Consider the following 23002-nt stretch of genomic DNA (forward strand, 5'->3'; position numbering starts at 1 on the left):
CTTATTTTTCTTTGCTTTTCTCCATGTAGAGCTTTCAGGCATTGCTGATTTTGATATAGTATTTCACCTACACTATTGCATTAATTATTTTTTTAAAATTTTTCTACTTTCAATTTCTGGTTTGTTTTTCTTGCTTTCGACAGATTTTCCCCCAGTTTTGCACAAATTTGGGGATATGGGTAGCTTGTTTTCTTCATCTTGAACTACATAGCTTGTTCTGAACTATAATAATTGATCCTCTTTTATAAAATTTGTCAGAATTGTAGAAGATAAAGACTTTATAAACCAGAGTATTTTTTTTTACTTTACATCAGGTTTTGTTTATTTATTCAATTTTTAAAATAAACAAAATTTTACAAACTTAACATGAAAAAGATATCACAAATAATATATTTTAAATAATACAACTCAATAAATAAGAAGAAAATTTAACATTTTTTTAAGGCATTATGTCAGATTAGATAAAGAGTTGAAAGTTTTCGCTATAATAGTTAGAAAACAGATAGCCTAAATAGAATAAAATGCTGAAAATTTCAAATTGCTCCACTCTGAACCGAGATATCATTACTAAAGTCGGTACGATAAAAAAACAAAGTCTTGATTATCCATTTTAACATTTAATCATCCTTCACAAAATGTATTCCATTCTGCTAAATATTGCGGGCTAGCGATGGCATCAAGAGTTGATTATGGTCTGGATAAGTTGATTAATGTCTAATTAATAATTTAGATAATATTTCTGGCCTAAAAAAGACCTGCAATAGGCAGATTTAGCTCTTGCATAACATATAATAATAAATATCACTGTGGGGCAATGATTCCTAATTTTCTAGTTGCTTCTAAAAGTATGTCACACAATACCATTATTATTGAAATGATTTTTACAGTCTATGGTTAAAGAATAAATAGTTCTTATTCCCAGAGGTATGAGCATAATTAGACACAAATATAATTTATATGGAATGAGCGGTGTGCTACCTATAGGAGGAAACCACAGACCTCTTCGTGTTGCATCTCTGATATGGTGTGACAACCATGCGGTTGTAAACAACAGAGAAAATATTTTTAAAATGTTGGAATCAAACAAACATCCAAAAAGGGTAGCGGTACCAGAAACCAGAGGAATTATAGTTGATTTATGAAAAGGTGGTCTTCTTGGTAAATTTATAGCATCCTGCAAAAGTAACAGTAACCAAATATTAGGTTAATGAATAGGCTACATCACATTTTTTTGGCTTTCAGGAGAATTAGTTTCTGTTCTTACAGGTATATTCTGATTAGTGTTCAAATGAAGAGCAACACATATTTTTGTATTGTTGTATATACAAGTAAATATATTTAATGAGTAACAAGTTTTTAAATTAAGATTTGTTTTTCATGAGCTGGTCAGATTGTAAGCTTATATTTTGGCACAAAGAATTTTTTGGATATTAAAAAACAGAAGATCACCTTTATATCAGTTGATTTAGCTTCAATAAAGTGATCCAGATCAACTCCCAAGGCCAGAAAAAAACACAGAAGAAGTGACACTATTTGGTTAACCTTAAGATTAAAATTGATCACAATGGCCCAAGAAAAAAAGCCTACAATTCCATGAGTCATGTTGTCAAATAACGCTCTTGTCCACATCATTTTTCTTTGATTTATTTGTGACGACCTTTCATCTACAATGAAGTAGTGTTCCAAACAATAGTCACCAATTATGCAGGTTAATATTAAACACGTTTCATAAACTAAAAGGCATACATGCGTATGGCCCAAAAATAACATAATTCACTTTCAGCCCTTGTTAGTACCGGTATTTATTTCAGGCTGTTCACGTACCAGCTAAGATTCTACATTCATGGGGGCTAAACTAATCAGTCAGTCAGGGTGTTATTTTAAGATTTCAAATTTACATCTATAGTTTAAGAAAATAATATGATAAGTCAATTTTGGTTGAGTGAGTGGTACATGACTACTCCGTTGGACTGAACTCGCCAACAGACTGTTGAACAGTGCTGCGTCACAAAAACAGTGATTTTCTGAAACAAGTTCAGCGACATTTCTTTACCTTCATGAACTATTACCAGATCTATCGAAACACATAATTTTGTATGTACATGTATTTCTAGAACTCAATCATAGTACGGTAAAAAAAAAGAAGCATATTTTGATTGAGTAACAGTTCATCATAAGTAAATATTGGGTAAATATTGGTACTGTTCCGAGAGGAAAACCATCTGACATCGCGGCGTAGTCGTAATGTGCAAAGCAAGTCCAGAAAGAGTGTATCCGGTTTTATAACCAATCAAAACTACAGCGTTTCTCAGTCACCGGAGACCACACTTTCTGTAAATCGCTGTGTCAGTGAACAAAAACATTATTTCAATTAAATTTTGTTAACAAGCTTTGTATAAATATCAGCATGTTTTTAACAAGATCTGAGTACGATCGTGGTGTCAATACTTTTTCACCGGAAGGAAGATTGTTTCAAGTAGAATATGCCATCGAAGCCATAAAACTTGGTTCAACAGCTATAGGAATCCAATCTTCTGAGGGAACAGTGTTGGCAGTAGAGAAGAGAGTAACCTCTCCACTCATAGAACCATCCAGTATAGAGAAAATAATGGAAGTAGATACACACATAGGCTGTGCTATGAGTGGTTTGATTGCAGATTCTCGAACCTTAATTGATAGAGCTCGAGTTGAGGCCCAAAATCACTGGTTTACTTACAATGAAAGAATGAGCATTGAAAGTGTCACCCAAGCAGTTAGTAATCTCGCCCTAGCTTTTGGAGATGATGATGCTGAACCCGGAGCTATGAGTCGACCATTTGGAGTGGCATTGTTATTTGCTGGTATTGACGAAAAAGGTCCACAATTGTATCATATGGATCCTTCTGGTACGTTCATTCAATATGATGCAAAAGCCATTGGTTCAGGATCAGAGGGAGCACAACAGGCCTTACAGGAAGTGTTTCATAAGTCTATTACCCTGAAAGAAGCTTGTAAATCTGCTCTTACTATTCTAAAACAGGTGATGGAAGAAAAACTAAACTCCACAAATGTTGAATTGGCTACTGTTACACCAGAAAGAAATTTTCACATGTTTTCAAAGGAAGAATTAGAAAATGTAATAAAAGACATTTAGACAAAACAAAGACACATTCTTTTTGAGGATATATTATAAATGTTCACATCGTTATTGTATTTTGATTTAAAAGGGGGATGGTTTAATTACGAATATTAAATATGTACAGTGTGTAAAATCATTATAACTTACACATGACTCAAAAACATTTTAGGATATATCAAGTCTATAAAGAGTGAATTTGTTCCCTTGTTGGGATGTGATCATTGTTTATTTTATTGTTTATTATGTAAATTATCATACTTCATAATAAAATTTGACCCCCAAAGTGAATTAAAATGAAATTGTTGATTTTTCATTGATTATTTGTATATCCTGGGATGTATTATCAGAATCAAATATTGCCACCCATTTTGTTATCTCAATCTCAGTTTTAAAAAATCTAAATGTAATCCCGGGGAAGTATAAACATGGAATTTATATAGTTCTGTTCTTGATACTTGAGCTTAATCCCAAGGAAACACCTATAAGTTTGAAGGTATATATTTTGATGAATAGTTTGGACGAAATGTTGTTTTAATTCTGATTTTGAGATTCCCTCTTCTTTCATGTTTGAATTCTATAAAGACAAGCTGTTATAAAACTAATTCCACATTGAATATTCACAATTTTCTTCCTTGTCTTGTCCAGTTCATTGTCAACGACTGAGCATTAACTTATCCAAAATATTAATATAGGTTATGCAATTTTTGTGTAGGCCTATAAAGTATGGCAATTTTGGTATATATGGAAAGTAGAAATATCCAATCTTACTAGAAAAATACTGGATTCCCTGGAAAACACTCATTTAGTGTATACAGGACAAAAATGTACGGATTTCCCTACTCGACAACCCGATGATTAGGATTGTCTGCATGCGTGACGTCGAAGGTTGAGCGCTTGATGTACATGTTGATAAACTTTATGAAGAGTTAGACGTACAACACGAATAGTGATCACGCTTCAAGTTTGATTTGTAATTAATAATGCCTTAAAATGACCAATTTAATTACATTGGAAGGTGTATAATGATCAAATAAAGTCTTGTTGGCAATAAAAATGACAGGAAATGTTAGAACTAGTTAGTATTGTGAGATGATAGCAGAAGAATTGTCTTGAACGCGTGAAAACAACATGGCAGGTGAGAAACCTTTCAAATACTGTAATATATAGTCAAGCAGTGGTAAGAAGTTTTATATTAATCCCTTCACGTGCCTGTGGTGACATTCTAATTGATTTCAGCATTAGGGATAGACTATATTTTCTGAGAAGATGAAATTGACCAGTTATTTGTTAAATGACAACTTGATAATATGTTGTTGACAAAAAAAATGCAATAAAGATACTCAATTATTTCAGGCTACCTTTGACATTTTATAGTTACACAAGTTGAAGTACATCTAAGTCACTGACAAAAATAATTGGTGGTCTGAATTAATTGCATTGAAAGTGGGTTATCTCCCATACACCAGTTGGTTTCCGGAAATCGAAGTCAATGTCAACATTGAGTAAAAATATTTGGTTTCTGTTTTTGACGTTGGAAAGGTGAGAGACTCGGAAACTTTATGACTTTATATATAAATACACACCTTATGTGATTAGTAAGGATTAGGGTAATTAGGTTTATTTTGATGGGGAAAAAAGTATCCGATGGATGTGTGGGGGGGGGGGGGGCGGATATAACTATAATACAAGTTAAAAAGGAGCTATATACTATATAGGCATAGTAATAGTAATAGTATAGTAAGATCTCGGAAACTTTATGACTTTATATATAAATACACACCTGATGTGATTAGTAAGGATTAGGGTAATAAGGTTTATTTTTATGGGGAAAAAAAGTATCCGATTGAGGTGTGTGTGTGGGGGGGGGGGGGGTGAGGATAAGTTAAAGGAGCTATATAGGCCTAATAATAGTAATAGTATAGTTAGATCTAATACCTCAATAAATGATATTTTCCATAATATTCAAAATAAAAAATGTGAATTAGTATTGGTCCGTTTCAATCGATATTGATGCTGTATATCGTGCAGTGAAATATGGGATCCAATTAACCAACATTTTAAAATCAGGGCACGAGTTGTGTAAGCTACTCTATAGTTTTGGGTGTCATTTGTAATTAACAAAGAAAAACATATCCTACAAGACCGTATGAGGAAATTATTAGTAATTGATGATTCACAAACGACAAAATATCATTAAAGGGCAAATCCCGATTATATTTTGGTGAATAAAACTGATTAATTTTGTGTTAAAAACCCTTAAAATATACTCTACCTTAAGTCCGTGCAACTAACTCAATATTTGTGATATGTTTTCAAACAACTTAAACCCGCCATTCTTCGTCTGGAAATGTTGACCGGTGTTACAAGCTCAATTATAATGTGTCTGGATAAAACCAGACTTTTATTTTATAAAAATAAGGTGTAGGTGAAATTTACATTTCTTTATCAAGTCCTACAGCACATGGCTGCGCTGTATAGACCTCTAAAAGGAACGGAAATCGATTATCAGGTCACCCAATGAAAATGTTGTCCTGAAATCTTAAAAAAAAGGGTTACGTGTCCGGATAAGCGGTTTTGGCATTCACGTCCCAACAACTCAATATTTTGAGGCGAAATTTGGAGACAGTTAAATACACCATTCCTCTATATTTTGGTGCTTGAATATGTACACAAACCTTTGTGTTTTAGGCTTTTTTCAAATCGGGATAGTCCCTTTAAAAAAATGTATAGAATGGCCAAAGCAGGCATAACGACTACCGTTCAGTTTGGACTGTTCACATAAATCATCGAACATAACTGATTTGAAATTACAATAAAATTGTTAAAAATTGAACATAAATTATTATAAATCACTTTATTTACGTTCATATGACATGAGAGAATTTGTAAAACTGTACTGGTAGACCCTACCCTTCATTTAAAACATAGATATGACATCATCCTTTGATGTTTTTAGCCATTATATAGGAGAATGTACGCTCTTCTTAAACAATCGTCTATTATTTATAAAACTGTCCATTATTTTCAATAAATAATGGACAGTTTTATAAATAATAGACGATTGTTTAAGAAAATACCAATAATAGACACGTATCTGAAAAATGAACATGTATTATTTATGATAATTTATTCTCTAAACAAATAAAATTACAAAAAATGAAATTACTTTAAAACCTTATAGTTACCGAAATGTCACATGGGCGAATTATTTCACGTGTTTGTCTACATAAAGAATTCCACTTAAATCCGTCCGTTATATGTCACTTATCCGTTTAATAGTACGTTCGGCACTAGATCGGTGATACGTTTCTATACGGCATACACCCACATTTTCACACCTTTTTTGTGGACACTCTACAGGTCATAACTTGAAATATAGGTTTATATCCCAAACATCTCATTTCCTTTCGATATTGGCTTGTATGGGACCGTAACTTCATGGTTTATGGCCCCCGATTGTATACAATAGAGGTCACAATTATTAGCCCATTTTGATGAAACTGAACATGTGTATTTATAACCCAAAGATCTTGATTCCTTGCAATATTGGCGCATATCGGACCGTAATTTCCTGGATTATGGCCCCGGATTGAACAAAAAAACGTGTTTTGAGCCTGTGGAACTATGCAGGTTACAATTTTTATCCGATTATAAAAAAAAGTTCAAATATATCACCGTTACACCATAATGACAGTTGAGTTTGAATTTCGTGAATTGGTTTGTGCCTTTGATCCTGTGTCCTGTCACTTATATCAGAGTATATATTAAATTTTAAATCAAAATTGGGACGGCTAGTACCCTCCATATTGACCACAGTATTAAGAAAATTATCAATATCTAAATCATTCTCGTGAGCAGCCTTTCCATCACAACTTTGACGGCTATTATCCCACATATCAAGAACATCTACGGCTATTCTCTTCCATATCGAGTACATTACCAATGTAATCAGTATCCAAATGCTTATCACATATATTCTCATTATTAATATTTGTTTCCGACTGTGTTGTAAACATGTCTCCATGTAGAATATTTTGGACTGTCTGTGTATGCTTGCATTGTATGACTGGAGTGTTTTGTCACATGCATTCATGAGCATGTGCATGTTGTTTTAAGAATATATCCATTATTTTATGGCTTGTTGTTTTAAAAAACTATCCATTATTTGTATCTCTATGGTGCTATGTTTTAAGTTTGATAATAGCCTCAGACTGTCCATTATGTAAATACAAAGAAAAACTTCGGGGCTAACGCCCCTCAGTTGTTCTTTCTATTTACATAATGGACAGTCTGAGGCCATTATCCATCACTTAATAGAAGATAAGAAATGTGCAGTTATATTGCTCCTAATAGTTTGCAACAACAATATCTCTCTACATTTTCAAAAGGAAGCCACAGTTGCTCATTGAGTAAGACACTGGCTTCCTAACTTGGATGTCTCGGGTTCGCTACCTGTGCTTGGCCAAGAATATTCGTTGGATTTTCCAGTGTTGTTTCCTCTTGTCAGTGGTGCTAGAATAAGGACTTAACAAGAACATAGTCTAGTTGATTGGAAGGTAATAAAAACCAATATCCTGTGTATACATTGCAATGGCATGCACATAAAAGAACCCTTAACAGTCGGAATTCAAAATGCTCTTATTCATTATCCCTGTCGGAGCAGAAAAGTAGGATGTTAAATAATAGTTTATATAACAATTGAAGCCAAAATAAAGACCCGCAACAGGCAGATTTTGCTTTTACATGAAACAGTATGCATCTTTAATAAATTATGTACAATACAGGATGCTCCCTATCCAATTTGATCATTATAGTAACTCTAGCTTTTACTTTTAGTTAATGGCAACATTTCTCGATGGCAAATCCTATAGGCACTTTTGTTTTACAGGAGGAAATATGTCAGAAGTTCCATCTCTTCACTCAGCAGCAATATTTGCATGTACACAGTCATTGTTAAAGCTTTTTGATGACCATCAAGATGAATTTCGACATCGATTAATTTCAATCTTTGCCAGTGATGACTATGGAGTAATTGGTCACAATGTTCTACAAAGGATAGTCGAATATTATCCAGAGAAACTTACAGATTCTATTCTTTTGGCCTTAGTTCAAGAAAGCATGAAGATCTTAAATTTAAAGAAATGCATAAATGTAACAGGATGTAATATTTTAAAGGCATTACAGAAGTGAGTTACCTACTAATTCCACTTTTATGCATATAAAGCTGTTTCTGTGACCAAATACAACATGACCTTTTAATCCAAAGTTATAATTTTTAACAAATTTCATGCTTTACTTTACTTTATTTCAATAAATAAAAGGATTTAAGTGAGTAAAATTTAAATAACTGTCTTTCTACTATAATAGTTAAAAACTATATAATGTAAAGACAATTTGCTGAAAATTTCAGTTAGATTGATCCACTATGAACCGAGAATTAAGCGATTGAAATTTCAGCCTAGCCTCGATCATCATTACTAAAGTGGGTACAATAAAAAACATAGTCCCGATTATCCATTTCATGATTAAATCATGAATGACAGTTAAGCAGCAAATCGGATCATAATATCCAATAAATATCACAGGCTAGCATTGACATTGAGAGTTGATTATTGTCTGGATAAGTTAATTAATGTCTAATTAATAATATAGATAATATTTCAGGCCTAAAGGAAGACCTCTAATAGGCAGATTTAGCTCTTGCATAATGTATGTTTAATTGATGCAAATTGGTTTTATTGTGTTTTCAGGAGTAAACAACTTACAAGTCTAGATCTGTCAGAATGTGAACAATTAATGTTGCCAGCTTTGTTTGGAGCTTTTGGAAATATATTGCCATGCCTGACAATGATAAACATTTCTGAGTGTAGAACCGTTAACAGTGCTTTGGTTCAGGTACATAATTTGTTTTTATACACATATTGAAATGTGGTCGTATATTGTTGTCGCCCCCGTCCGTCCGTCCGATTTTCGATAATTACTGCCGGAGTTATGGCCCTTGATCACTTTGAAAAATCTTGTGGAATCTCTAGAGGCTAAAGTTAATATCCGATTGACTTTAAATTTATACACAGTGTTTAAGTTCATGAGACGAAGAAGCCCTATGATTTTTAGCGATTTCCGATAATTACTGCCAGAGTTATGGCCCTTGATCACTTTGAAAAATCTCGTGGACGCTCTAGAGGCTAAATTAATATCGGATTGACTTTAAATTTATACACAGTGGTTAAGGTCATGAGACAAAAAAGCCTATTCATTTTCTTCGATTTCCGATAATTACTGCCAGAGTTATGGCCCTTGATCACTCTGAAAAATCTTGTGGACGCTCTAGAGGCTAAAGTTAATATCCGATTGACTTTAAATTTATCAACTGTGTTTAAGATCATGAGACAAAGAAGCCTATTGATTTTCAGTGATTTCCAATAATTACTGCCAGAGTTATGGCCCTTGATCACTTTGAAAAATCTTGTGACGCTCTAGAGGCAAAAGTTATCAGATTTAAATTCCCATAAACTGGTACACAATTTTCTTGTACTTTACTATCAAGTGTATTTTTTTATTAATTTATACAAACGATTTTTTTTTTAAAACCTTACTTGATTGTGCCAGCTACCCATGCTCCTCTCACGGGTCCTGCTTATGTATTATATAATATTTACGGTACCACTAACATTTCTTACATATATTCAGCGACATTGACGACATTGAAATTGAGTTTATCATCAAGTAAAGTTGCCCACATGATTAATTATAACTGTCATAAACTACCGGGCAAAAGAAAGATGACACATGTTAATCCAGTTTTATCTATACATTAATGTTGCAGTAAGTTTATACATTATCCAAAAACATTTAACAAAATATACCCTGTATACACATCGCAGTGACTGAACACAGGATATGCTAAATTTCGTGCAGTCATGAAAAATCGTAAAATCAGGATTGTGGGTATTTTTTCGAGATGCACGAACATGATTATTAGGGGGACACACCGATGAAGGAGAGAGGGTTTTTGGTATGGCACAGATGGGGGCATGTCAGTGGCAAATTGCAAGAATGTTCCACATCCAACCACCATCAGCAATCTTTTCCGGCGGTTTCAGCAAACAGGCCGAACTCAAGACCAACCAAGATCTGGATGGCAAAGGGTCACAACTCCAGCTGAAAACCACCTTATCCAGATAATGCCTCTCCGAAACAGGTGGCCACTGCATTGGGACACTCCATCAGCAGACACACTGTCTCCTGCCTGATGGCCCCGTATTGTTGGTATAAGAGTCTACCGACCATTTTGAGTAATGATCTTGAGCTCTCAACACCATCAGTGCAGATTACAATGGGTAAGAACTGTTCATCCATGGAAGCAGCATGTTTGGCAATGTGTGCACTTCACAGTTGAAAGTCAAATCAACCTGTTCAGGTTTGTGTTTATCGCCATAGAGGGGAGAGACTGGTGCCTAACTGCACTCATCCTTATGGTGGTGATGGCGTTATGATATGGAGAGGGATTTGTGACCAGCAGAGAACAAAGTTTGTTATTATCGGTGGAAACCTGACTGTTCAATAATACAGTGATGGAATTCTGTAACCTGTGGTTGTGTCATTCTTGCAACAGCAACACAGGGCTATTGCAAGAATGGCAAAGGATTCCCGGTGACGTAATAAGACGGCTGATAACATCCATGAAGAGACACATTTTGGCATGTATTAAAGTTGTGTCTTGTCAGATGATCAGACTGCATAAGGACTTATTCAAGGACTTCTCCTTGATTTGTGTGTGTGTAATTATTTATCTAGACTCCATTGATCTTTAGCCGTGGCTTGTGGCCAGACATCAGAAACTTATTCCTTTCAATTAAATATTCATCATTTAAATCAAAACTGTCTTTGTCCTTTTTCTGGATCATGTACACAGGGGGTGTCAACTTCGTTTTGCCCGGTAGTTTATATACATAGCTCATTTTTAATACTTTCCAATCCCGATCCACAACACACAGCATTTGTGACACAAATAGTTATAATTTACGGAAATAAAAGGTTAATTCTGACAGATAAATTTAAAGTACAGGTAGGTTATGTACTGTAAATATAGCAATATGACTTCATGACCATATGCAGATGAAAGGTTAGAGATTAGATTTGTTTGTGGGTTAACTGTAGTTCTGGTTAAATTTATGCTAATGTATATCTGTATATAATGTATTGTTCTATTTACATTATAGTCACTTCTAAGAAACACACCTTGTTTACAAGATCTCAATCTTTCTAAATGTAATGAATTAACAGATGAAGCATTTTTATTGGATTTAGAGATTCAAGACAAAAATCTACTTGGATTAGAGGTGTGTATTTTTCTATTTGTTTTAAATCATTGCAATCATTGCATGCACCTGAGGTTTAGTTCTGAAGTATTGTGACCATAATTTATATAATAAAAGGAAAAATAACCAATGAATAATATCAAGATGTGTTAAATATATTGTTTTTTTATGAAAAATTTGTTATGTCCATTTGCCTAAAGTAAACTTTAATGCTTTTCATCATTTATAATGTGCTTAAAATGATGACTGGCTTGCTGGTTCGATGACGAACAAGGATTTTAAGCCCAAATTACACTATATATTATGTATGTATTGATTTAAGACAGCTGTACCAGGCTCATATCACAGACCAACGAACTTTTCTCTGAAGAGTATAAATATCTCATCCTGTGACAAGATCACAAGTTTAGCTGTTGCATATATCTGTGCTTTTGCTGGCCTAACTCTTCAAAATATAAATATGGCATATTCAAATGTAAGTGACATATTTTATTCTTTTGCTGTGTAGATGTTGCTGGGTGGGTCAAGTGGGTCAATTTTCAGAAATTGGGGAAATCGACCCCCTCATAAGAATCTGGAAAAGGTATATGTTATTGTACATGTAAAAACTAGAAACTGTGCAAAGTTTGTGGTCTGTTGCTTGAAAATTGATTGAGATATGGGCATTTGAGTTTCATGGGTTACTGATAAGTTTTCTAAACAAAATATGTATCAATAATTTACTTCAGTTTCAGATATCTTGTTTTAACCTTTCTATCGGTTACTGGGTTATGGTTATTTGAATACATGTAATGGCGGCCATGCCCATTTTGGCCGAAATCCCCAAAATTAGGTTGGCCGTATCTCAGGAACTGTTAGTCGAATCAAGCTAAAATTTGGAATATTAACTTTTTCAGCCAAAATAAACATATAAACCAAATTTCAGCAAAACCGAAGGGGGTGCGGTTTAACTCATTGGGTGATGATTGACATGGAATGACCCAAAACACAGATTTGGAAAAAATCTATAAAAGTATTGTGATGGCATGGGACAAGAATGGTTTTAACATATATTAAGAGACATTAGTACAAACTATAATTCCACCAAGTTTCAGATTTTTAGGTGCTCATCTACCGGGTTCAATCAGCTCGAAAATATAATTGACATAGATTGACCCAAAACACAGATTTTGAAAAAAATCGAAAAGATATCGAGATGGCATGGGACTAGAATGGCTTTAACATATGTTGGAGACATTAGTACAAACTATAATCACACCAAGTTTCAGATTTTTAGGTGTTCATCTACCGGGTTCTATTGGATCGAAAATACGAGGCAATTTTCGAAAATTGGTGTCTGAAACCATATTTGAGGCTACAGGTAATTTTCTGGGAATCTAGTGAAGACTGATGCGTTTTCATATGTTTCTTATGTAGTACTACCGGCAATCTCTGGATAGGCCAAGATTTGGGTCTATATCACTTACTTTGTAGCTCCTGGAGGACTACAAAATCCAGAAAATATACAATTACACCAAATTTTTTTCTCGGTTTTTATGGCCAAGTAGCATGCGAACCCTACCACTCACCTGTAATCTGATTGAGGATTCGTAATCTGGAGAAAAAGTTCTTTAACACTACCAAATTTGAGCTGTATATCTTCACTAGAAAGGTAAAAATAAGATATCTGAATCTCAAGTATGATACATATTTTGTTTCAAAAACTTATCGGTAACTCATCAACTCAAATGCCCGTATCTCTATCAATTTTCATGCTACAGACCACAAATTTTGCACAGTTTCTAGTTTCTACATGTACAATAACATATTTTTCCAGATTTTTTCGTTTGGGTCGATTTCCCACCCCTGACCTACTTGACATGGAATTGTCCCCGCTCTCAATTTCAAACATGCAAATTTGAGATTCCATTTATGAAGACTATATAAATAAATATGTTGGACAAGTTAATTAAGATGTCACCGTTGAGATTGTGAGCGATATTAAAATCTATATAAGAAAACCATCTAATGTTAATATATATATATGTATTATATTTTATAGATATCATCCCTGTGTTTGTTATATTTAAGTGGTTATTCACTGGTAACAGTATATGTGTATATGATGTCCTGTACGATAGGATCAGATTTTGAAGACAGTGATATCACACGTGATCAGATTTGGTCACTTCAATCAAAATATCACATAGGTAATTTTAATTTATACAACAATCGAATAGACAATGCGCCCATACTAATCAAAGAAAAATAAGGATAAATGTTATCTTTTTGCCATGAAATGGGTTGGTGTTATAACTTTTTACTTTTCTGCACAATATAAGCATATGAAAATGGACATTTCTGCCTACTCTTAGTCAAATTCCATCTGCCACAAACTCTTATTAAGTATACATCAATTTTTACACAGGACCTCAGCTTTTTGTCCCATCTGAACTACTAGTCACTGGCAAGGGGAAACCAGGCTGAAAAATTCAGAGGAATTGAACCTGATACACCCTACTTATTGAGCCACCATGGCTCCATGTAATTGAAAGTAAAGCATGCAAAGTTTGAATAAAAAGAAGTTGGTCGAATATTGTTGGTCCATTGCATTGGTCGAGTATTGTTGGTCCATTGCACTGGCTACTTGCCAAGGCAGATCATCTTCAGTGCATTCATAACAATTTTACCAAAGCCTAATTAAATGCTATTTTATTTAGTTGGTGTTTTCTTCATCTTTCTCTTTAGTTCTCAAGACATTGTAATTCTAGAAATATAGCTTAGCATAAAAGTCTCATTAAAAGTCAGTGTGTAAGAAACTGGAAAATGCTAAATTTATATTTAACAATTTTTTATATGTGTGCCTGTGTGTTATCTACAGGCTGCAATTTTTAACAGATCGTCTTGAAACTTTGCATACTTATTCCTTATACCCTAAGGATGATCCCTGTTGTTTTTGGTGCATGCCCTACCCCCAAGGTCAGAGTCACACCCAATTTTTTGTATTTGTCTGTGTTGCCTACAGGCAACAAATCTTAATGGATCGTCTCAGAACTTTGTATATTTATTCCTTACATCCTAAGGATGATCCCTATTGTTTCTGGTGCATGGCAACTATTGATTTTGGCGCATGACCAACCCCTGGGACGGTGCCATACCCACTTTTTGTTAATAGGTATTTCTCATACCTTAAGGAAAGCAACAATTGATTTTAGTGCATCCTCCCGACCCCCCAGAGTGGGGGGGGGGCGGCATACCCATTATTTTTGTTAATATTTAGTCTGTAAATTTGGCAAAACAAAACCCAACTCCTAGCTTTCTTTTTCTCTTATCATATTACAGTTGTTGCAGCCATTTCATATTTCATTTTCTTCATTTTAAAAAGTAACATATCAATCAACAATCAAAGCAGGAATCTAGACCTTTATTGCAGCAGTAGAATTGGCCTTGTCGTTTGAAATGCAACTTCTCTTGTTTTATTACAGATTCAGTGAATGAAAAAAAGGAATGGGATAAAGAAAATTTATGTGAATGTTTGAATTATGTGAAACAAAAAGTAAAAAACAAATATAATGCGTTTGTATCAGAAGATCAAATCGATATTGAAATAACAGAAGAAATCGACAAACAGTGTTCTTCATGTAGTGATTTAATCTCACATCAGAAAGTGGAACCCTGTGAAAGCTTATCTGTGTCAAGTAAATCTAGTAACAGAAAAATTCCATTAACTTCTGATGAACAATTTACTGCCGAAATGCTTTGCAATGTCCACTCCATGGAAGATCTTGATAATGATAGTATTGAGAATGACGATCAAAATAAACATATTGTAATGAATCAGAACTCTTCGAATAATTTAAAAAAAACAGTTCCCGAAACAGATCATAAAATAAATCTACCTCTAAACAAAAGAACTTATATACCCTCACTACAATTTGTTAACATTTTATGTATAGCATCAGAAGAGTCATTAGACACAATAACATTCCCAATCTTTTTTGCTTGTAATAAGAAATTAATCCATTTGTCAATTAACTGGCCATTTTTCTCGGGGGAATTTGTAGATCAGCTTGTTGATTCACAGACATGTTTACAGGAACTCTTACTTCCTGAGTGTAATTCAATGAGTGACGAAGACATCACGAAACTTTGTAAATTATCTCATAAGTTGAAGAAAATTGATTTGAAAGGTAGGTTATTCATGTATATTATATGGAAAGTATTTTTCCCCCCATTAAGTGATTTCCAGCTCCCCTAATACCCTCAGTTGAAAGATTTCTGTTAAAAAATTACTGAAAAATGAAACACGCATCAGATTATGAGAAAAACATTACCAAATAAAATAACTGTAGTGTAAGTTTGGTAATATATTGTTAAGTGGCTGTTTGAATCTTAGCAAATATGACATAAAACTTATAATTGTATAATGTCATTTGATTGTCTAGTCCAGATAGTACATTTATTAAATGCTTTTTTGTTTTTTTAAATAATTTGTTTCCTAGTTGATTATGAGATTTATACAGTATATGTTTCATCTGGGCATTAATTTGTATATATCGTTGTCTACAGGTATATTTATGTTAAATGAGATAGCTGTAAATAGAATTATCACAGATGAAATACAAAGTTTAAGTTTGTCAGAGTGTTCAATAACAGACTTAACTCTAACATTAATTTCTAGGAGAGCTGCTTCTACAGTAAGTTTAACATGACTTGTTATATATTATGTCTTAAAATCAACATGAAGCACAGTCAATCCTAACCAGTCATGACATAGGCTACTAAGTTCAGCTAACAAATTTGGCAAAGTGAAGATTTGTTGCAGCTTTAAGTTTAATAAATGTATAGGGTCATAAGGTTGTTTATTGTTTAACTTGTGTTAAAATTACGATTTTTGATGGTTATTATAACTCCCAGAGTTGTGCATATTGAGTATGAAATCATGTCTTGGTAACAGGTTGACTTGGTTCTGTAAACCTGTTAAGACTCAAGGATCTTGATTTAATTATGGTACATGATGATTAGGGACATTTCTTACTATCTGCTTATACCTAATGACAGTGATGGGATTTCAAAATTTTTCTTGTTGGACATTTTTACCGAAAATAATGGAGCATAACTCTTGTCATTATTTAAGCAGGCAGTTTCAGACCACAGTTAAAAATCATGTGTCAACAAAATATTCAAATTCGTACGTTATTTTTTATATTTAATTCCCGTACGAGTTTTTAAATTTATGTCAGTAATATTCCAACAAAATTACATGTTGTCAGAATACGATAGAATGAAAGCGTGCCAACTACTGTCGGCTAATGATCTATTTTATACTTTATTTATGATGTTACAGAAATGTGTATTGAAATATGTCACTGGTGTATAATAGAGGTGTTGCTCACATTAATTTATTGTTTTGCAGAATAAATGTTATTTTTTTAGCTGTTAGAAATAGTTATTTGACCATTATTTTGAAGCAAAGAATATGTATTCTGGCGCACCCCTTCTTACATGTAATTTCTATTTCAGGTAAAAGAAATTGACTTGGCATGGTGCGAAGAGGTAACAGATGAAGGAATCAATGCTTTAATGTCATCCTGTTCAGCTTTGCAAAATCTGAATTTACATCATTGTTCCATTACTGAAAAACCTCTCTTTAGCATGGCTGAAAAATGTCGAAACATCTGTAACTTAAGTCTGTCTTCTATTAAAGGAATATCTGATCAAGCTGTTATCGAAATAGCTAAGAATCTATGTCTGCTGGAAGAAATTGATATAAGTTGGAACACTGGTATGTCTCTAACATTTATTTTTTTGTATTTTAAAAATTATTTCAAGATTAAGATCTGAAAAAATATTTTGGGTTTATATTCTGCATTTCAAAGATACACTGAACCTCTCATAGATATTATGCACCTATTTCACATACAACACTCAGTTATTTACTGGTGGGTAGAATGGAATACCAGTATTTAAGACCAATATTTATGAACCTACAACTTGATATAATTTATCCACAGACTTGTCTTGTCGGTTTTGTTTTGCGAGTAATGCATTCCTTCTGCCACAAAGAAATGATAGTTACGTTTTTTTTTTGAAAAAAACTAACCTACATTAGAAGGAACTGTTAAATACAGCAGTTGTCTGGTTGATAATCTTCTACAGCTGGAGTTATCCTCATCATAAATTGCCCTGAAGCAGTGGTCATTTAAAAAGGGACTGGAGATTGTGGATTATGCATACTAGCATATTTAAACCCCATTTGTTGTGATTATGAATTTAATTCTTATACCTATAATGATTTTGTGTTTTCAGATATAACAAATGTTGGTATAGAGGCATTGTTTAAGTATAGTAAGAAATTAAAGATTGGAATATTCTCAGGCAACAAAAGAATAACATCTCAACCCATGTATTGTTTAGTCACAGGTATGTACTTTAAACGTTTGAATAAAATTAATTTTCTTTGCATAGGGTGCTGAGAATTATGATATTTACTAATCCTTGGATTGGAGATTAAAAAAATGTCAGCTTGTGATATTTAATTCGAGACATAATTATATATATATATATATATATATATATATATATATATATATATATATATATGAAAATCTCTTATAGCCTTAGACAATACAAGGGTGCTCAGATAGAGAATGACGAATAATGGACCTCTTCTCATCATTGTTAAGATTCCCACATATCAATTAACTTTTATTGTTCTATTACCAAACATTCATCATTAATTATCAACAAAACAGTCAATATAATCCTCCATTGATGACTATTTATACTATTCTGTAACACCAAACATGAGCTGAAATATGTCTTCTAAATGTGCATGTGCTCTTATACATGTAGGTACGGACTGCTCAATTTTATAGTTACATTGCAGTGCTGAATTGTAGCCTTATTTGAAAAATTTGAGTTTATAGAAAAATATACTAGATTTAAAGATTATAAATTGACCAGTGGGTTCTGCAAAATTTCAGTCAATTTTTAACACAAACAGACAAGACCGGCATATATGACCGACATGGAATCCATGGTCTCAAGTGTTCATTTATCATTGTTGATGTATATTGGTCTTTATACATTATATATAGATCTTGAAGCATGGAGAAAAAGTCAGCTTACAAAAACAAATAAAAGAAACAAAAAAGTGGATGAAAGGGAACAAAATGGAGAAAATGTTGATGATATTTCCAGTGATGAAGAGGTAAATACATTATAGATGTAAATTCCTATAAAGCTTGAAATTACCCTTAGACAAAATTTTAGATGATTGAAAATGTATTCATGATAATTTAAGGATATACTCCTTATGGACTGTAATTATTGTACTGTTTGTCAAATAATAAATCTAAATTATTAAGAAAATAATTGCTTATTCTCATAGATTTATAGCTTACAGGTAACTCTTTGTGATCTGCAATTTGTCGTTTACAAATAACATGCTAAGTTGCCGACACTATGTCACACATTGACCTGTGATGTCCTTGATGTTTTATGTTATTTAAATGACTACCATTTTACTGTTTAACAGTCAGAAATACTGTTATTATTGTTCTTATAATTATATTTGTATCATTCAGGATGAGATTTATTTACCTAGAAGATCGACTGTCTATGGACCCAACCTAAAGAGAATTGAAGTGCATTATGTAGATTTTATGGATGATGCCTTATTATCACATATTGTAGCATTCTGTTTCGGATCTCTTGAAATTATGGATTATTACAGTGAAGCTGTTCAACCAACAAAACTAACAGTTAAAAGAGGCCAACTATATAACATGATGGGACTCAGATATTTATAATGCAGTGTGAACCCACCAAGATTTGATTAGTTAAACTTACTTGTGTATTGTTCCTTATGTCCATCTGCTTTGTGAATTATTGTATACATAATAGTACAACAAGAAGAGCATTAGTAGTGTCAAGTGTATCAGGTGTTTTAGAAACAGATGTTGATTTTGTTTCTTGTATTCCAGTAATATCTAAAATCATGTTTAAAGGGGCATTAGGTAAGATTACATAAACAACTAACAGTTCTCGCTATAATATTTAAAAAATAGATAATGAAAACAGAATAAGCTGAAAATTTCAGTAAAATTGCTTCACTCTGAACCGAGATATTAGCGATTCCATTTTAGGTTACTACCATCACAAAACGTATTCAAATCTACTAAATATCACAGGCTAACAATGGCATCGAGAGTTTATTATGGTTGATAAGTTAATTATTGTCTAATTAATAATTTAGAAACATTTTAGGCCTAAAGGAAGACCTACAATGGGCACATTTAGCCTTATGCATAATGCATGGTTAAGGAACATTGGCTTGTGACACACAATCAAATGTGTCGATAATCAAAGAGTTTCAAATGATTTCACAGAATTTTCTCTATCACAGATTTTGATTTGTAGGTTTATCTGGATTCACTGGAAAATGAAATGGAGCTAAATACTAATATAATATTAATTAGACTGTACGTATACAGGACACATGCCACTCATCAGTGAAATGGTGCAACAAATTCGTCTTGATTGTTCACTGAACATTACCAGTTAAAAACGGTTCTTATCATTAAACTCCCGTCCCTCCCCAAATACTACTCTTCATGTATAATTAATTGCATGGGGAGTATTGACTGAAATCTGTGATACAATTATAGATATATTATATATATATTATTGTTTTTTAAAGATATTATTTTGTTATGTTAAATATTGCTGTGTAATTTATATTAAATCAAAGTCTTAATAAATATGTGACTTCTATAACATTAAGCTCTTCATTTAGTACCGTTTACCTAAGATGATTTCTAGGATGTGTTACAAAAAGATGCCCATAAAGGCTTTATTTAGATTGATGATGTCCATTACAGCCTGTTCACATAAAAGACATTTGGAACTGATGAAAAGCAGGCAAAAATGAGACAAAGAATCATATTGATTTTCAACGATTTCCAATACTGCCAAAGTTATGGCCCTTGATCACTTTGAAAAATCTTGTGATGCTCTAGAGGCTAAAGTTATCATCTGATTGACTTCAGATTGATGCACAGAGTTTAAGGTCTTGAGACGAACAAGTATATTGATTTTCAATGAATTTTTATGACTTGGAACATCTAAATCCATGATGTTAAAAATTTCGTATACTAAAAGTTAGCATGGGGCAGAACTTTATAAAAACCAAATAAATTCTAATGGTTTTTTGATATTTACTTAATGAGTTAGTACTCTTAATCAGATCTCAATGTATTATAAATGTTTCATTACCAGAAAAAGTAAAAATATGCGACAACTCTTGTCCACTGCCCGGACGATTTAGCTGCTGTGGGCGTATGTTTCGTTGCCTGGCAACCTATCTTTCTAACATTCTATAGCAGGGGCTAAAGGTCTAGAATGCAAGGTTTCATGTGTACCAAAGTGAAACTCATCCATGAACTTTTGATCCTAAACACATAGTTAAATTTTCATCTAATGAATCGGACTAAAATTGTCACCTCTGGGTGGTCCACAAACTTCATTTATATTTCACATTTTGCCGAAAAGGCATTTGGCATAACTCCAAAACGGAAAGTCTGATGCGCACCAAACTTGAACTCACCCAAGAACTAGCGAAATCAAATAAAATTGTTACAACCTTAGTATTACATACCTTTACTCTATTTGCGTAAAGGGGAGCGACCATTTGACGGGAAGTTTCAGTCCGATTCTCAGGAAATTTGGACTCAACCATAATGATGGTACAACGGTCATATATTTGAATGATTTTGAAAATAAGATAGAAATTGCTACCTCTCACATGCTAAAAATGTGATTTTTGTACAATCAGGGTCCATAATCCAGAAAGTTATACTGTCCGATAGGCGCAAATCGGAAATAAATTATAAGTATATTTGAACGGTTTTGAAAATAAGTTAAAAATTGTGACCACCAGAGTGCATGGTATGACTCTTAAACGCTGACTTTAAGAACCGCATTATAATGAAATGAAATGGGGTTTAACGTCCCAGTTGTTCTACTCCAACTGGGCTAATGAAGATGGGTATACGCCATGCAGTGTGCTATGAGGGAAATATTGCCCTGGCACTGGCACGGGCACTATATGGCCAACTCTTATATCAAATTCCAACTGCCAAGAGATTTTTTACGTGCACGCCAATGTGTGCACGGGACCTCAATATTTTCGTCTCATTCGAACAACCGTCCCTGTCAGGTCCTCCGTCCTGCACCACTGACAATTGAAAACCACACCGGAAAATCCTGATGAACTTCCTCGGCTAATGCAAGGATCAAACACGACCTCCAGGCTATCGAGCCAGCATCTTTTCCACTTGGCCACTGTGGCTCCCGAACCGCATGAAAGAACTTTTTACTAACTTTTAACTATGTGGAACTTTTTGGGCAAACAATTTTTAATATGTGAATAACCCAGTACGGGTCCAGCTATGTGGTTTTTACTGCGAGCACTTCGTTTTTACACATAAAGCGAGCAAATTCTTTGACCCGCCCTCTCTTCTCACAAAAGCGATTTTATAAGCGTGTTTTAAGGTGACTTTTTGATTTACAAGGACTTTTTTATTTTTGTGTTTTTACCAATTTTTCAACCCTTTAAGTGTAAATAATTTGATAGAAGAGTAGGCTGTAGTGCCGCTGTCCAAGCAAAATTTCCCTCATAGCACACTGTAGGCCTATGGCGTATGCCCGTCTTCATTAGCCCAGTTGGAGCAGAACAATTAAATAATAGGGACAAAAAAACTGAGGTCCCGTGTACACATTGGTGTGCACGTAAAAAATCCCTTCGCAGTTGGAATTTGATATGACTCATGAGTAGCCTAGGCCACATGGTGCCGCTGCCCGGGCAATATTTCCCTCTGCATGTATGTCCGCGTCTTCATTAGCCCAGTCGGAGTAGAACAACTAGGACATTAAACCCCATTTCATTTCATTTTAATGCGGTTCACAAATTCAGCATTTAACTAAGAAAGAGTCATATGTGCACTCTGGAGGTCACAATTTTTAACTTATTTTCAAAACGGTTTAAATATACTTTTATACAGGCCTATCACCGTAGGCTACATACATATTATGGACGGTTGAGTCCGAATGTCCGAGTAGTAGAAAGGAGTAGCCTTACTTGCGGCCAAATTATTGAGGAGGGATGAGGGGTGCTGTACGGTATATAATGATCTCTTTTATTGAGCATGGACCTTATATAAACATTATACAGTCCTATCTATCTAGTGTCCATGGTTTGAATTACTAGCAGGCTTACAGTGGGCCAAAATAAAGTATAAAATACAAAAGAGTAACAAAGCTTATTATATAAAATTCTGTTTTTAAAATCAATTCATTCACGAATTATGGTTCCTCTAGAATTAAAGTATCAAACACAATTTCGTTTCGTGTTTATTTACATTGTCGAAATATGCATTGGATCTTAATAAAAGAATAAAAGAGCCCGGATGTTGATCATAGCAACAGAACGAAAAACAAAAAGCTTATTATATAAAAATCTGTTTGTAAAATTAATTCATTCACGATTTATCTATTGGTTCTGATCAATTACCTCTAGAAT

The 23002-nt window shown here is 33.5% G+C and overlaps 3 protein-coding genes across 3 annotated transcripts; 2 read left to right on the plus strand and 1 right to left on the minus strand.

The window, feature by feature from the left end:
- Positions 1 to 388: 388 nt before the first annotated feature.
- Positions 389 to 2232, minus strand: LOC126815567 (transmembrane protein 267). Its single transcript, XM_050541283.2, has 2 exons — positions 1450 to 2232; positions 389 to 1174 (listed from the first exon to the last, which is right to left on the minus strand). Exons 1-2 carry the CDS (start codon positions 1768 to 1770, stop codon positions 851 to 853), a joined length of 645 nt encoding a protein of 214 aa, XP_050397240.1. The 5' UTR covers positions 1771 to 2232; the 3' UTR covers positions 389 to 850.
- Positions 2233 to 2280: 48 nt separating this feature from the next.
- On the plus strand, positions 2281 to 3424 carry LOC126815566 (proteasome subunit alpha type-5). Its single transcript, XM_050541282.2, has one exon. The coding sequence runs from the start codon at positions 2408 to 2410 to the stop codon at positions 3131 to 3133; it is 726 nt and encodes a 241-aa protein (XP_050397239.1). The 5' UTR covers positions 2281 to 2407; the 3' UTR covers positions 3134 to 3424.
- Positions 3425 to 4592: 1168 nt separating this feature from the next.
- LOC126815076 (uncharacterized) lies at positions 4593 to 20192 on the plus strand. The gene is made up of 12 exons (XM_050540610.2): positions 4593 to 4657; positions 8007 to 8304; positions 8869 to 9013; positions 11341 to 11460; positions 11762 to 11914; positions 13481 to 13628; positions 14904 to 15608; positions 15988 to 16115; positions 16942 to 17203; positions 17728 to 17841; positions 18519 to 18631; positions 19008 to 20192. Exons 2-12 carry the CDS (start codon positions 8015 to 8017, stop codon positions 19230 to 19232), a joined length of 2403 nt encoding a protein of 800 aa, XP_050396567.2. The 5' UTR covers positions 4593 to 4657; positions 8007 to 8014; the 3' UTR covers positions 19233 to 20192.
- Positions 20193 to 23002: the final 2810 nt, after the last annotated feature.

The sequence above is a fragment of the Patella vulgata genome, chromosome 3 (assembly GCF_932274485.2).
Source record: "Patella vulgata chromosome 3, xgPatVulg1.2, whole genome shotgun sequence".
NCBI lineage: Eukaryota > Metazoa > Mollusca > Gastropoda > Patellidae > Patella > Patella vulgata.